Raw genomic sequence first — 15599 nt, 5'->3', positions numbered from 1 at the left:
TATTTTGGTAAAAAAAAAAAAGGAAAAAAAAGGATCTTGGATCTTTTCTGACAGAGTTCTGGGGATAGAATTGTTTCTTGGCAAATCCAGCCATATAGATCTAACTGCTGTATGTAGAAGAAACCACCTGTAGGAGTAGGAAGATATCAGTGCTTCTTGCATTGTAAAGCATTGGTCTAGGAAGGCAAAACAGTTGTCTTTTTGAAGGATTGTTTTTTTGGTTTGTGTTTTTTATTTTATTTTGCTGGTTCTTTGGGCTTTGGTTTGATATTTTTAAGCTCCCTGGTTGAGTGTGTTGTCTTTGTTTTTTAAGATCTACTGTATGTGTTGAATAACAAGCTATTTTCATTGTACTGTGCATTTTCCCATTGTTTGCTTTTAATATTCATACAATGTTAAATATGAGGTGACCGTACAGTAGTTAGGAGTTTCTTTACTTACAAAATCACTGGAAATGATTAAATTGCTTTCCCCTTTCCCCCAAGGTGCATTTTTCTTATTTCCATATAGTAAAGTTGAGCTTTTACAGTGCATAATGTGACATTTGGAATGCTTATCAACTGCATGTAAACATTAATAACCTGCACTTTTTTGTCTTAAGGTTTGTTGAGCTGTTTTGTTCACTGTACTTTAACTGTGATATGGAAAAGATTGCATTCTCTGTGCTGTTACTAATTAGGAAAGAGAATTGCTTTGATTTTGTCTCTTGTTTACTATAGCTTAAAGTTAAGCCTTGTACTACAAGTTGTTGGAGTACTCCTAGATCAGTGTGTCATAGTAGCCAGCAATAAGTAGTGCAAGTCAACAAAAACACAGCAAACTTAGGCAAAGTGTCCTTTCTTTGAGATGCAAGTTCTTTCATGAGGTTTTCTTTAGGGTCAGAATGCCTAAAGTGAAGCCTTTCTTACCTATAGACTTCAGATTCTGCTTGGAATCCTACCGGATCAAGAAGCACATGTAATTGTGCAGTTGTCTTTACACTATAACAGTTGAACACAATCTTACTAGGATTTTGAAACCATTGTCTGATTTATGGTCAGTGGGTTTAAAAACAAATCCACATGCAGATCTTTTAAGACTAAGAAATGATCATAGAAAAAGACTGAGTGACTGTAAAGATGCTTTTTTTTTTTTTTTAAAGCATCTCACTTTACCTTCCCAATCACCCAACCTTTCCTTCTTCCGTCTTCTGTTTCATCCTTCTACTACCTTTCCCCTCCCAGGTGCTCGGTACTTTACCAAGGTTCTATATCTCAGTGTTTTGTGTTAAGAGTTTCTCCTTGGTTTTATTTTACTAGTTGGTAAACCCTGTTTGTGCTGGGAAAAAAAAAAAAAAAAGAAATGGTGTATTTGACCATATGTGTTATTCATAGAAGACAGTATGATCAAATGTGCCAAACAAACAAAACTTTAATTCCCAACAAGTATGCCTTATTTTTATTGATCTGCTTTTTCTTACAATTAAGGTCCAAGAGCTTGGTTAAACTATGTTATTTGCCTAAGTAAAAAAGAAAACTTGAAATGCATTGCAATATTGACGTTCTTTAAAATGAGAGACACTGTCAAGTAATTTAATCCGGAGATCAGCCACCAGATTTGAAGTGCTCGTGAATGAGAGTGAGAGAGAGAGAGAGAGTGTTTGTTGTTCATGTTTTTTTCTTTCTTTTAAATCACAAAGATTTTTAAAGCTACTTTTTATTTGTGCCTCCTATTTATCATGCTGATGTTAGAAGCACCAGTCATCCAGCCACAGAGGGAGCTAAAGTTAACTAACCAGAACTGTAGAAATCATCATACATGCCTTTGACAACAAAGGAAGTTCGTAAGAAAAGCCATGTTGGCTTTTCCTCTACTAGGTACAGATTGGAGGTATATGAATATTTACCAAATGGAAAAAAAGAAAAGACAATGCTAGTCAGGAATGTCAAATAGATTTCCAGCTTCTCAAAAGCCCATGGAAAGTAGAAACCAAAACCAACAGGGAAATTTAAAAAGTTTGAAAGTCTCACTTTCTACTTGTCCCATGCAGGGGTTAAAATTAGACTCAAAATGAAAAGTATATCAATGGGTTTTTTTGACTCACATCTAGAGATGGATAACTATTCTAGTTTGATTTTTTTCATGTGATGGAGAAAGCTGCTAGTAATTTTAACCCCTGACTAAGAAGATAGATGATTCCATTTGGGAGCAAATACTTATTGCCTTGAAAAATCGCACTGTAATAGCCTGTGATAATTAGTCGTAGAATAACCTGTATCCCTTTCAGACTATGCAAATTATTAAGTAAGTGTAAATTAGAATTCAATTAAAGATAGTTGATTATATTGCAATCAGATGGCATTCACAAACTTAACTGGAGCATAAACAAAATCTATTAGTTTAAGAGTTTTTTATTCTAACATAAAAATATAATTTAGCTACCTATTCTAAAAATGGTAAATATTATTAATATTGTATAATAGGACTGGGAAGATTGCCTCCCTTTTTGAAGAGACAGATTAAGGGTTTTTATAATTGTTTTTCATCAAATTTTAATATTTTTGTCGAATTTTTAGATATTTAATTTGTAAAACAGTTTGCTTTGTACTGGCATATAGAAAATAGGGTATTGATTTTAAACTTTTTGAAGCCAAGTGATCAAGTACGTTTGTAATAAAAGTCAATGGATCTATATCAGTTGTACTCACTGTTTTCTTTTCTTGTTCTTATTAATGTAGGAATGCTGTACTTGTGCAGGAATACTGAACTAAATTTGGGTGGAAGGGAGGGGAAGACAATAATGAGAATCTGGGTGGGTATGATACCCCAAGCACTTCATATCATCTTTAAGTCAGTTAAGATTTAGTGTATTTAAAAAGATGCTATGCCAACTTTTTTTCTTCCTGGTTTCTTATGGAACTTGATGTTTGCAGGGGTAATCTCATTCATTTTTGTTTGTTTCTGTGCTTTAACATTTTGTGTTTTGGCAGTGTTGAAACTTTAACACATTTTTCTCTTAAGACAATTTGGGTTATCTGCCAACCATGGTGACCCTACAATGGGCTTGATTTTATTATTATATTCCATGCATGGCTCACCCTTTCTTCTATAATATTACTATTTTTTTTATGTTACACACATACACATACACAAGATTTTAAAATGGGACTTTCTGAAGTTGTTGCTCTGGTAGCTTTGATAGGTCTACAATTTTCCCCCTTTTTTACATGTACACATACATGTGGAATCTTAAGATTTTTCTTACCCATAAAAAGTGAAGTACCAAATAATGACTTTCTTCTCTTTTCAAAGTCTTGAGTATCAGAATGAGATTTCACTATGTAAAATAATGCTAAAACAAGGACATCCTTAACAACAGCAACAATGATAACTCAAAAGTATAACATTTATAGTTGATTATCCCTAAATTTGAGTATCAATTTAAATATGTGTACATACACATATATTTCTTCATATACTCATACATTTTTCTTCATGAGAGTAGAATAAATATAATTTTTTAGAATTGCTTACGTAAGTAAATTCACTAGTTATTTGTGCAAAGATGTTAAATTTTATCAACTTTTAAATACTGCATTACTGTTTTCATGTAGCAACATTAATTACATAGAGTCTTCTTTTGAGAGTTCACAGTGTATTTTTAGGAAAGACCGATTTTAATATTTATGAGGCTATTTGATCCTAAAACTAAACCTCAGTTTAAGGCTTAGGCCATTTGGCTCTTTTTGAACAGAAATTTCATTATTGTGGATTAAGTGGAGGTAATCTAAACTAGCATTAGCCTGAGTCAGAATTTCAAGATATAAGAACAACAAGATGAAATGTGAAAATATGATTGATTCTAAGCCAACAGTTTGCTGTCTTTCATCTACCAAACTGATTACTACATTGTGATGTTAAACATGCTAGGCATTTATGTCTTTAGAAAAGTTGAGTATGGCAAAAGTCACTTGTTAAAAATCATTTTTCTTAAGAATTTCATAGCTAATTTTTTATTTTGTCTCCATATTATGTTTGGTATTTATTGTTGTTTTCCTTTCTTCCTTTTTCCTCTTTCCCCCTCTCTTCCCCCTTCCTCCCTCCTGCCTTCCTTCCTTTCTCCTTTCCTTCCTTCCTTTCTCCTTTCCTTCCTTCCTTTTTCTTGATGCCCTTTGCTTTTGTGGAAAATTGTCTTGTTGATAGGTAGAAGCATGGTGGTGATCCTCTGTGTAAAACAAAGTTGCTTCTTACAGACCAGAATTTTTACTCATCTTAGAATCACAAGATTTTTATGTTTTCATGAATACATACTTTGTTTTTATGATATTAGTTTGCATATTAAGTTTTTGTAGCATTTCATGAGAAAAAGTTTAAGCTAAAGAGTTTAATTTTCTTGATTTAGGGTTCACTTTAATAATGCAAGAGGCTTCTAAGTTTAAGGACCAAGCCCTTGTATTCTAGAATTATTGAAAAAATGTAGAAATACTCTAGGTATATGTTTCGGTCTAAGATGTATTAGCACAGAAGGCTTCTAGAAGGATTTAAGAAAAGATGTCCTTACTGTGAAGTGGCAGTTACAGGCCACCCACTCACCTTGACTAGCTCAAACTGATGACCATCAGGTAATGACTTATTAGATACACTTACTGAGGTTGGGTCAAACTGGAATGGATTTGACAGCTGGAATGGACTGGTAATTTCTAGTGCAGTTAGTTGGTAGCTCTTGACCTACCACCTTACTGTATACAGTCTCTCCTGATATCTTGTCTCTCCTGTCCTTTTTCCTTCTTTCTCTTTTTATTCTTCTTGCTGTAGGCCTGCCAGTGGCACTCAAGATTACCCCCTTCACAAAGAAGTAAAGAAATTGCTGGCTCCTACCTTAGAACATAACTAAGTGATGATCAGAGCGATTTTTGTATTATGAGGTAATTGCGCAGTTTTATTCTGACTGCTATTTTCCCCATAATCTTAAGTTGGCAATTTGAAGAGCATCTAAATTAATATTCGATAGGAAAGTTGTGAAAAAAGAGTGAGAAGTATATGGTTAGGTAAGTTACTGGGAACTGAGACTGGTTTGGAAATCTGAGAGCAGATAAGGGGAAAGCTGTTTAATGATTTTTGAATGAGAGTGTGGGAGATATATAAAGGAATGGTTGGAAGTAAAGTGAGAGAAGTTTTTATTGGAGGTAGGAAAAAGTACTAAAATGAGTCCTGAATGAGAATTGTTTGCTAAGAAAATGAAGTTGATTTTTACTAAGGAAGTTTCAATAACACCAGAGAAAATGGGTCCCTCCTTGGCTAATAGAACACTGTTGGTCTGTAGCTAGTTATAATGGTGATGATGCATTATACAAATCTGTTTTCATGTGTAGGATGATTATAGGATGTAGGAAGTTTGCTTTTCTGGGACAAATTTAAGTAGTACAGTTGTGGAATGGCAGCTTTTCTAGTCAAGGCAGGTTAATATTAGGTATTTGTCATTTGGGAAAAAAGACAGTTTCAACTTTTTTTAACAGTTTTCATTGTTAAGCAATCAGTAATATTTGTTATTATAGGCTATATTTTCTTGGGTCCCTATTACAATGCACTTTGAAAATAGTCTGTGGGTAAAATTATTTGATTTTATACTCCACAAAGATACATACCCAAAGATCTTTCCTTTTACAGAAACTTTAGTCTTTGGTCCACATAATTTTATTTCTTTTATTTTTGCAGTCCTAGCAACAATTTAACATCATGGACCTTGTGAGGCCCTTAATACTACTACATTTCTGAAATTAGACAGCATATCCCCTAAACTCACGTTTCTGTTTGTTTTCCCTCTTTCTCTCTTTCAAAATCATAGAAATCCCAAAAGTTTAGGTGGCAGATGTTAGTTATATAATTTAATACATCTTTGAAGTTCTTACATTCTTTGTAGGGTGAGCTGGTGGTGGTGTTTTCTGTTCCCATAATCCCAGGAGTGTTTTTAATTAAGGTAAAGAGTAGCTATAATATTTGTTTTTAAAGTTACATAATTCAGATATATTTGGGTTCTTTGTTGACAAATTTACTATTGATTTATTCCTAGTGATTTTGACGAATTGCTTTCAACTTTCATTTTAATCAGATCTCTATGCATTAGTGATTAAAAATGTTTTGAAATAGCCAAAAAGGAGTTCAGATTTTGTACTTGGAAGGTAATTTTTCTTTCTTCAGATGTCAAGTTCATTAACAATAGCAGGATTATTTTTATGTAGCTTATTTTATAGAGTTGCCACTTAGTATAGTTTTCACATTTTATTGTGTGTCAGATTTTAAATTATACTTATAAACTATAGCTTGTTTAAGTTGGTGCAAAGTCTTCTTAAATTGCCTCTCCCTTAGGAATTGTTTTAAAAGAAATAAATTCCCAAACCTGTGTCAAAAACCAGTGATTTAAATTACTGTGAGACAAGTCTTTGAAAAGCTTCCTTGAGTCTAGTCAGTGGAGACAAATGATAGCCCATTTCCATGCTGCATACAGTTGTTAGAGTTTATAAAGTTGTCAATGTATATAAAAGTGCAAAAAAGCAGGAAAAACTAAAGTTGCCTATAAAATTTCTAATTTTCATTACTTGCACTATTTATCTTTGCACTTGATTTTTTTAAAGATAGTCACTTTCACTTTTGTTTCTAGTCTTTTCTAATTTCTTACAAAATTATGTTTTCAATATCCCACCCAAAGCAAAACTTATATGCAATTAAATCTGCTTTATAAGGCCAAGAAAATATTTCTTAATGTTAGCTATGTAATACAAAAATTTGTTTAGATAAAATTTTTAATATGGACCTTTATTTGCTAATAAAATCCTTTGTAAATGTGAGCCTTATTAAACTGTGTAAAGTGAAAGCTTAGGATAGGATATATATGTATATACATACAAATGTATATACGTATGTATTTACATACAAATGTATATACATATACATATGTATGTCTTTGAGATCCAACTTCTACCCTGAGGTGATCTGGTTTTGGAGCCTTAGTCCGTTTTTACTTAATGAGATCTGAGTCTTACTGAGTACATGCTTAAAAAGCTGGAAGTGAAGTGGGTGGCAAGTGGCAGCTCCTTCTTTAATGTAGTTTTCCATAATGCTCATACAGTTTCCTCATGGTCTATGTGATTTAACTGGTATTGAAATAATTCTATTAAAGGACTATTCTTTTTTGGTTCAGGATTGACTTGATTTTTGAGGGGGGAGGAACAAGGGATCAGAGACCTTAACCAGAGGCAGTCTTACAACCTCAGTCATGTGCTCTAGAAAGAGATGAACAAAAAAGTCTACCTGTGAACATTTTTTTGTGTTGGTGAGATTGTGCAATGCAGTCTTCAGAATTTCAAGAAAGAAGAAAATTGCCAGTTTTGTCATTAGAACAAAGATGTTTTGGCTGAAATTTTTTTAAGTTATTTAATTATTTCACTTTGTATTCCCTTTCCCATAGCTTTCTACACACCTCATACTTAAAACCAACAAGTGAGAGGCCTCTTTTCAGATTTGGTTTATTTTTGGAATGCCTGAGTGTGTTTCTAGATCGGGGTAGTTAATTCTTGACATGCTCTTCTCAGTATGTTTTGCTAGTCATTCTGGATCTTACATTTGCTAATTCTTTTGAAAACTTCTGTGATGTATTTGAAATGAGAATGTTTTCTATGACATGGTGTGAATGTTTGTGGCTGGATTCTATTGTGGAAACTGTGGCTTTGTTTTCAATTTGAGTAGGAAGTTTAACTTCCATTGTCTAGATTTTAGGTTTATCTAGAATTTTTCCAGGTAGTTGTCTAAATATGGACCAATTTTGGAAGTGAAGGTTAACATGTAATGGATTTGATTCTAGATAATCCTGTACTCAAAACCACATGTTAAAGGCTCATGACATTACTACTTTAGAGTTATGTTTTCAGATCTTTAAATGTAGATGAAGTTTAGCATTATATCCATGAATTTACTTAGGAAAAGAGAAAAATTCAACCTCTAAACCTTTTCTTCGCTACTTAAATTTACCATCTGGAAAATGATAAAAATTGTAGAAAGTGGCTTTATTTTTTAATAGCACTTAACCAGCTTAATTCTTTTACCTAGTTTGAAGCACTTATTTCCCAAATGTGAATAAAGGGAAATATCAGCATCTTCCCCCTGCCCTTTTGAGGCCATTTTTTCATTTTCTGCCTCCCCTTCCCAATCCTGGTGATAAATGAATTACGGGTATCCCTCTAAGTCCCTGTAACCCTTTTTGGGGGGTCACAGATACCTTTGATAATCTGATGAAAGTGATGGGCCCTCCCCCAGAAAAAATGCACATACACAGATAGTTTTGCATATAACCTCAGGGGCATCACATATCATCTGAAACCCAAGTTAAAGATCTCTGCTCTAAGTAAACGCTAGAGAAAATTGTAATGCAAATAATTGATAAAATTAGAAACTATTGGCTTAAAACATTTCATATTGGAATTATTATTAAATGATGGCCCCTACAAGCAAAATGTGACATTGCGACCAGCTTTATTAGACATTATAACATCCAGACAGAAGGAAAAAGCAAAGTTCTGAGAGAGCTACTTATAAGGAATCAGGGCATCTCTAGACATGGGAGCCATTCCTGGTTCAAGGCAGGGGTCAAGGGTGCCTGACAACTTCTAGCAGGGTAGAGTTTGATAAACTACAATGCTCAGGATGCCAAGGGGTTAACTATTATCTTAACCCCTTCCTCACCAAAAGATTTTAGTTTTGTCTGTTGGGAAACAAGATGTCACTAGGGAAAAAAAAGATTTGCCTTACAGCTTTGCTGGAACACATCAGTTTGGTGATGTATGGGACACTCGTATTTTTTTTTGAGAAGGTACATAAAACCAAAGTAAATTATTCTCTATGTAGAACATTATTTACTTAGTAACATTTGTTTGGGTGTATTAGCTTTGACAATTTTTACCAGTAAATACTGATTTTATTTAAAACTGGAAATCCAGTTTATAAATAGGATAGTGATATATCCGTTCTTCCCCCATGTAAAGAATAGTTTAAAGATTTGTGCATACTTCTTACTTTTCTCTCTTGATACCATGGGGTTGGGAGGGGGAGGGAATCTTTGAGTCAACTGACAAAATGTCTTCAAATTTAAAAATTGAGAAGCAGCACTTTAAATCCAACTCTACACCGTTTTAATGCATGTATTAGTTTTAATAATGATTTTTGGTGCATGCCTTTGGGCTTATTCAAAAGTGTACAATAGAAAAGTATATTTCCTTTCTTAGAAAGGAGATGTTTTTCTACTTTGCAACATGTGATTACAAAAATCTTCCTCTGTTGGAAGATTAACCATATATTGAACTACTGAAAAGTATATATTTTTAGATATACAGAAGGAATCTACATGGAGCAGCATTCAGACCTATATAGAAGTCATAGCATTCTGTATAGGACCAAAAAGGAAGTAACATTAAACACTTAAACAGACTTCGTCGGGTAGAAATACCTTCAGATCTTGCATTGACTTCCAAAAAGAAAATGCCACAGAAGTTTGTTGAAACTTTTGTTTGAATTTTCTCTGTCAGTGTATTTAACCCAAATACAACAGCTTTGGGTTAGCACATATGTAAGAATCAAAAAACAAAACTAAGTAGATCAGTCTGGTTTGCCAATCCAGCTTGACTGAATAAGTAAACTAATCACTTGCAACATGAAAAACTGTCCAACTCCTCTGAGGTTTTGACAAAATAACCGTGGCTGATGTGGGAAGACTCCCACTTTGATTTCTGACCCGACAGTGAAGATTCATGCTTGACATGATTTCAAACCTGACTGTCTGTTTAAGGAGCCATGGTACAGTTTGCTAATTCAATCCCAGATACCTGTTGATTACCTGTGAGATCTAGAGTCCAAAGTAGCCAGCAGCTGTATCCCTGAGTGCTCTGTGCCCATCAGATATCATAAAGTAAGCAGAGTTGGGACAGGTCGCAGCTCAGATGATTGACCTCAGGTGCTGTAGACAGCCCCAGATTCAAAAATTGTATCTGCATTCTTGGGCGTCATCACTGAACTGATGTCCCACACTGTGTTACTTACTGTAGATGCTCTCTTTTAGAGAAGGCCCAGAGCACACATCCTAATTGCTTGTGGTACTCAGAGAGGGGGTGCTAACTCTGATGCCCTGGCCAAATTCCAGTTTAGGGATGTGGGTCTTCCTGTCATTCTAATTGGAAATGTGCATCACTTCCCATTTTTCCTAATTCTCTGAGTGCAAACTATACTAGTCTGTTTCTTTGCCCTAGTCCCAAGTCTCCAAGAAACTGGTGTGTATTAAATGGGCCAAGTTCATGCCTTATCCTAATGCACAAGAGTTGAAGAATGAGTGAGCTTGGTGTCAGGATGCCCTGTGGTTGGAGGATGGACTCTTGTGATGCCCGGCAGATGAAATCTTTGGCCCTCTTTTTGCATAAGTTAGGGAATGTGCACTGGCTGGGGCTTCTAGCCATGAGGTGTGAGCTGAAACCAATTTTCCCTCTTTTCTTATGACATGATTAGAATATCTGTTGGGTTTTCAGCAGTCAGGGAAGGCCGGAGTTCTGCAGCTTCAATCTGGGTAACTAGGCTGGTTTGAAACAAGACTTTGGTTAATTAACTGGGTTCTCAGATGCCACAGACTCCGTGAGAAGTCACCATTATTTTCAATGGTTGTGATAGAATTTTCCCCTAGTAGCCATTATTTTAAGATTATATTGCAGAGTTGCTTTATTTTGAGCTTTTTGTGTATACACAATCCCAACTGGAAGAAATTTTAAAAAAGGAATCCTGCTGTGAAAGGTATATATTACTCTAGATTTTTCTTACTGTAAATATTGTAAGATTGTAATACTGTTGATATTTTATTAACCAACAAATGTTAATCTATGTGAATTCAGACTTATTTTAAATGTGCTTCTTATTTTCTGTGTGTGGTCCCTGTTGCTGACAGTATTAAGTTATATTCTGATGTAAGATTAACTTTATTAAAGAATGTAAACATTAATGTTTCCTTATGGGAAAACAAATAAAGTATAAAGAAGACAATTCTTTTCATTGAAATATACTGTGTATTTACACTTGCTAGACCCAGCACCACTTATAAATTTACAACACTGTTCAGAATTTTAGTTAACGCAGCTGACATGGTTGTGCACTGGTTTGGAAGTCTAAGAGTAGGTATTGTTGGAATATAAAAAGTTTGTATTTGTCTGCTGTGAATCATAATTTTGAAATTTCTAATCATGTTTGTAAAATTTTTATAGTAAACATTTTAATGACAATTTAAAAATTTATCTTCTCTAAAAAATGGTCAAAACATATCTGTTCAAAAATAGAATTGTTCTTTAATATCTTTCCAAAATGACTTTGGTTAAATGGACCAGATGTATATTAGTTAAAATTTAGGACTAAGTTGTTGATATTCTTTGAGTTTACAAGTTAATCCTTATTGGAAATGTGCCAATATACAGTAGAATATCATTAATTTGCACTGTTTGGGGACCCCATTTAAGAATGCTGAATTTTGCCAACTAAAAAGTAAGCAAATGTAATTTAAAAGTAAATTTGAGCATTCTGTATTAAATATGTGCAGTTATTATCATATGAAGAAGCGCAGTGTGTTGGGCTGTAATATAACCATATTTGCTGTCATGTTCTCCCATCTCAGTGCTGGGAACTCACCATGTGGAAACCAAGCAAACGTGTTGTGCATCAGCCGGCTTGAGTTTGTTCAATATCAAAGCTGAAACTAGCGAGGTCTGCTGTACTGCTTATTGAAGTATTGTGATTCTTTTAGGCATTGATTCTTACAAACTATATACTGTAACAGTATACTTTGTACAGATTTAAATTTTATTTGAAAAAATGAAATAAAGTAGGCAAAAAATAAAGATGTTTATTTTTCATGTGACTATATAAACAGATCAGTCTTTTGTTTCAGTGCTTTGTGGTGTGTGTGTTGGGGGGGGAGCTGGTGACTCCTTTATTTTTTTTTTTTTTCCTGATAGAAACCATTTTTAGGACTCAGTACCAGCTACTGTTTGTTATTTATAATCAGTAATTGGCTGTAAGCATTAAGTGTGCGCTCTTACACTAAAACTTCATTTTCTATTTTAAAAAATATTTGTTTATTGTTAAAGATTTTATTTGAATAGCCTCTAAGTCTGGCTTCTTGGGTAGGTATTTTAGAAATTCTCTGATGGTGTGACGATTAACCAAGCCATCACATTTAAGAGAAGGAAAAACTTTTTCCATAAATCACACCCTTTTCCTGTGGAAGGTTTTTTGTTTCTGTCCTTTTAAATTTGAAGTTGGTTTGGGGTAGTGGAAGGGTTACAAAAGAGTTCATGACAAAAGATAAAGGGAATCCTCTGCAGAAAATAGAAGTTGTGCTTTAAAATAAGATTCCTTTCACAACTTCTTTTCTACTGAGTAGAATGGCAGACAGAGAATTATATTACCCATAAAAACATGGCACAGGAGACAGGACAGTTTCATTGGGACCTTCTAGAAGAATAGATTATCTGACCAAAGAGAACTATCCCAGTTTTTACCTCTAATTCACAAACCCACAGAGGCCTCACATATATATTTCAGTCAACTTTTTGAAGTAGAGTTTGCAACTTTATTTGAGGATTTGTCTATTTCTATCACTTCTTTTTTTTTGGTGAGGGTGGTAAGTGGGAGTTGAACTCAGGGCCTCTCTCTTGCTAGGCAGGCACTCTACTACTTGAGCCATTCTACAAACCCTTATTTTATCACTTTTGATGCTTTCTCATTTACCTTCAGGCAGGTTATGAGAAAGACTTGGAAGAAATAGTTCTTGAAGATTCTTGGGAAAAAAAATCAGACTATGGAAAAATCTCTCAGTATTATTAAATGTGTATGTCAATGGTTATATTCTAAAAACCGGGGGCTGGCAAAAAAAAAAAAAAATTCTAAAAACTGATGCATGGCCATAGATTACCTCAGGTTCACCTTATCACAGTTCTGGGCTTTCCTGGGTGAATCCCAAGATAGTTTACTGTTGTTTTCTTGTTAAAATGATTCTCCTTTGTAGAGAGCTGGATTGATTGGAGTAGTTCCACACCTGACAACCATCAATCTGATTAAAAAATAATAATAATAATGAATAAACTTTGAAAAAACTTAAAGCTGAGGGTGCCACTGTTTTGGAGAGTTAGGTGGGGTACCTAAGAACAGCTGGTGGAGTGTCTCAAGTGGTAGGGTGCCTGCCTAGCAAGCATGAGGCTCTGAGTGCAAACATTAGTACAACCAAAAAATTTTTTAAAGTTACCCTCAAAAACCTGTTGTACCTGCTCTGCATGCAATGCCTTCAATTTTAGGGGGCGCACAGAAAACAGGTGGGTACTTCCAAAGAAAAGACAGATGCTTTTCCTTCTTCAACATGGGATCACATAAAATTTCTGGGCCCCTGTCCAGGAGGAGGGGGTCCAAAGAATAGAAGGTTGTAGTGAAAACTGTAGCCACTGTTTGTTCCTAGGAAGTATAAAGAAGTGAAAAGCCAAGAGCCAGGCCCCTTTCTAACTAGCCTACAGCCTTTTAAAGACTCCAGATGGGACTGTGATAAATGTGTCCAGTTGTCAGTTTGGGGAGCAAAAAGCCCTGAGATGAGGTCCTCCTATGGTGCTGCAGGGGGAATATCCCAGCTTGGTATGGGTATGAACTACCAAGCAAGGCTAGTAGGGCCATGGGTACCCCTCAAGAAAGGAGCCCATCATAACATGGTAGAAAACATTTTGTTGCTTTTCTTTAGTACTTTCTTTTCTAAGGTGATATAATTGGCAATCTCTTCCCACCCCAACCTCCAATGTATGTAAACTTTTATTTAACCATATAGTATGTAATTTATTTTGAGTCTTGCATGATTTTTAGAAATCTCCTTATTCCTAGTTCCAGTAAGCAGACAGGGCTTTTTGATCTGGGGTACTAGGTTTTGGAAGAGTTTCTGCTCATTCAGGATCAAAGCTCTCTCTTTCAGATCTGACTGCTAGTCCTCAGGGCCAGCACACACTCTGCTGCAGTCATTTCCGCACTTCCCCCACACTTCTGGAACTTAAGGAGGAGGAGCCACATTTTTTTTCCCTGAAAATGGGGATTCTACCTTAATATTGCAAATCTCCAGAGTGTTCCCAATAACATCAATCCAGTTTTCCTATCAACAATGATTTTTACTCACTTTGATTTGTTCAAATCAGACCATTTGTACTTAGATTGCCAGTGAGAAAATGTCACAAAGCAGAATCATCGAATGTTGCAAAGATTAAAAGAGGACAACTAGGAGGTTTGTCCAGTTGACCCCGTCATCTTAGGCTTTCTGACTCCCTTCATGCTCAACTCAGATCTCAGACCTCTGTTGACCTCTTGTGGAGATTGGCAGCAGCTCCAGCCTAGCTCTAGTTTCTCTCTGGTAGTGGCACTAGGGTGAGTCTGTATTGTCACTATCCTACATTTTTCCAAGCCCACCATCTTTTATTTTTAGACATTGAATGCTTAAAATAAAACACCAAGCTAAGCATTTTACCTAAGTCATTTCGTTTCATTTTTTCCACAGCTCTGTGATGTAGGCAGTATTATTACCTCCATTTTACAGATTAGGGTACTAAGGCACAGGAAGACTAACATGTCCAGGATTCCATAGTGGAAATTCAAAGTCCAGGTGGGCTGATGTCAAAGCACATCCACGGTCTCGGGTACCCCTATATTGCCTTCCCAGACAGGTTCTGCTGCCACATCCCCAGATAAATTTCCCTGACTGACATGGCCTCACCTCAAGTGTACTTAGCTGAATGGCAAAGCCAGTGTTCAGGGAACATTGTACAAGTACAAAGAAGAGTTCCTCTGCATAGCTTGAAAAGTCATCCTTACTGTTCTGTAGGTTGATTCATGAATGAATCCACATTTTTACTTTGCCCTCCCCTTTCATGGGGGAATGACTTACTCAGAGCAGTTTTGAAGGAAACTGGCAAATGGCCCTTCTGGGCCTTTCTCTACTGCTCTTGCTTAAAGTAAGCACAGTCCTGAGGACTATTTCTGCCTCTTCCCACCCTGAAAAAAGGTTCTGTGAATGGGGCTCTTGAAGTCTGTTTCACTGAGTTGACAGTTTCCTTCTTTTTCCCAGATTTTACCCACCAATAATACCCTTCTGTGGAGCAGACCTCCTGTCTGAGCTAATGTGGTTTCAGATGTAAGCTCAGTAGCAAGGGTCAGTAGCTGATCTCTAGGAGAGACTCTGGATCTGCCTAGATTCCCATAACCCCACTCTTCACCAACATTTGGCCCAGGAATTGGATCAGCCAAATCTAGCCATGTAGTTTCTAGCTCTGTTTTTCTTGGGCTTTCAAGTTTTTGGAGGCATGTTCCTGTACCCTCTAAAATACTACTTCCCAGATGTTTCCTGACCTCCAAGGAGAGGTCCAGACCGGACCTCCCAAAACAAGGTCCAGGGCTTCTTCCAAAAATAAAATCTCAAATTCCTTGGGACTTAGGGGTGGTTTAGAGGACTGTGGCATCTGTTAGTACTCTTGTCTGAAAAAGAAAGGTCATAATTTGAATTTGAACCCCTTAAGTCTTTT

At 35.6% G+C, this 15599-nt stretch overlaps 1 protein-coding gene across 1 annotated transcript; it reads left to right on the top strand.

The window, feature by feature from the left end:
* The first annotated feature begins 216 nt into the window (after positions 1 to 216).
* Positions 217 to 11909, top strand: Igip (IgA inducing protein). Its single transcript, XM_074076852.1, has one exon. The coding sequence runs from the start codon at positions 11589 to 11591 to the stop codon at positions 11748 to 11750; it is 162 nt and encodes a 53-aa protein (XP_073932953.1). The 5' UTR covers positions 217 to 11588; the 3' UTR covers positions 11751 to 11909.
* Positions 11910 to 15599: the final 3690 nt, after the last annotated feature.

The sequence above is a fragment of the Castor canadensis genome, chromosome 6 (assembly GCF_047511655.1).
Source record: "Castor canadensis chromosome 6, mCasCan1.hap1v2, whole genome shotgun sequence".
Lineage (NCBI taxonomy): Eukaryota > Metazoa > Chordata > Mammalia > Rodentia > Castoridae > Castor > Castor canadensis.
The sequence above is the reverse complement of the archived record's forward strand: the minus strand, read 5'-3'. Positions and strand labels throughout refer to the sequence as shown.

Excerpts from the sequence above, each read along its gene's own strand:
- Igip (XM_074076852.1), top strand. The coding sequence starts at position 11,589 with ATGTGCAGTTATTATCATATGAAGAAGCGCAGTGTGTTGGGCTGTAAT.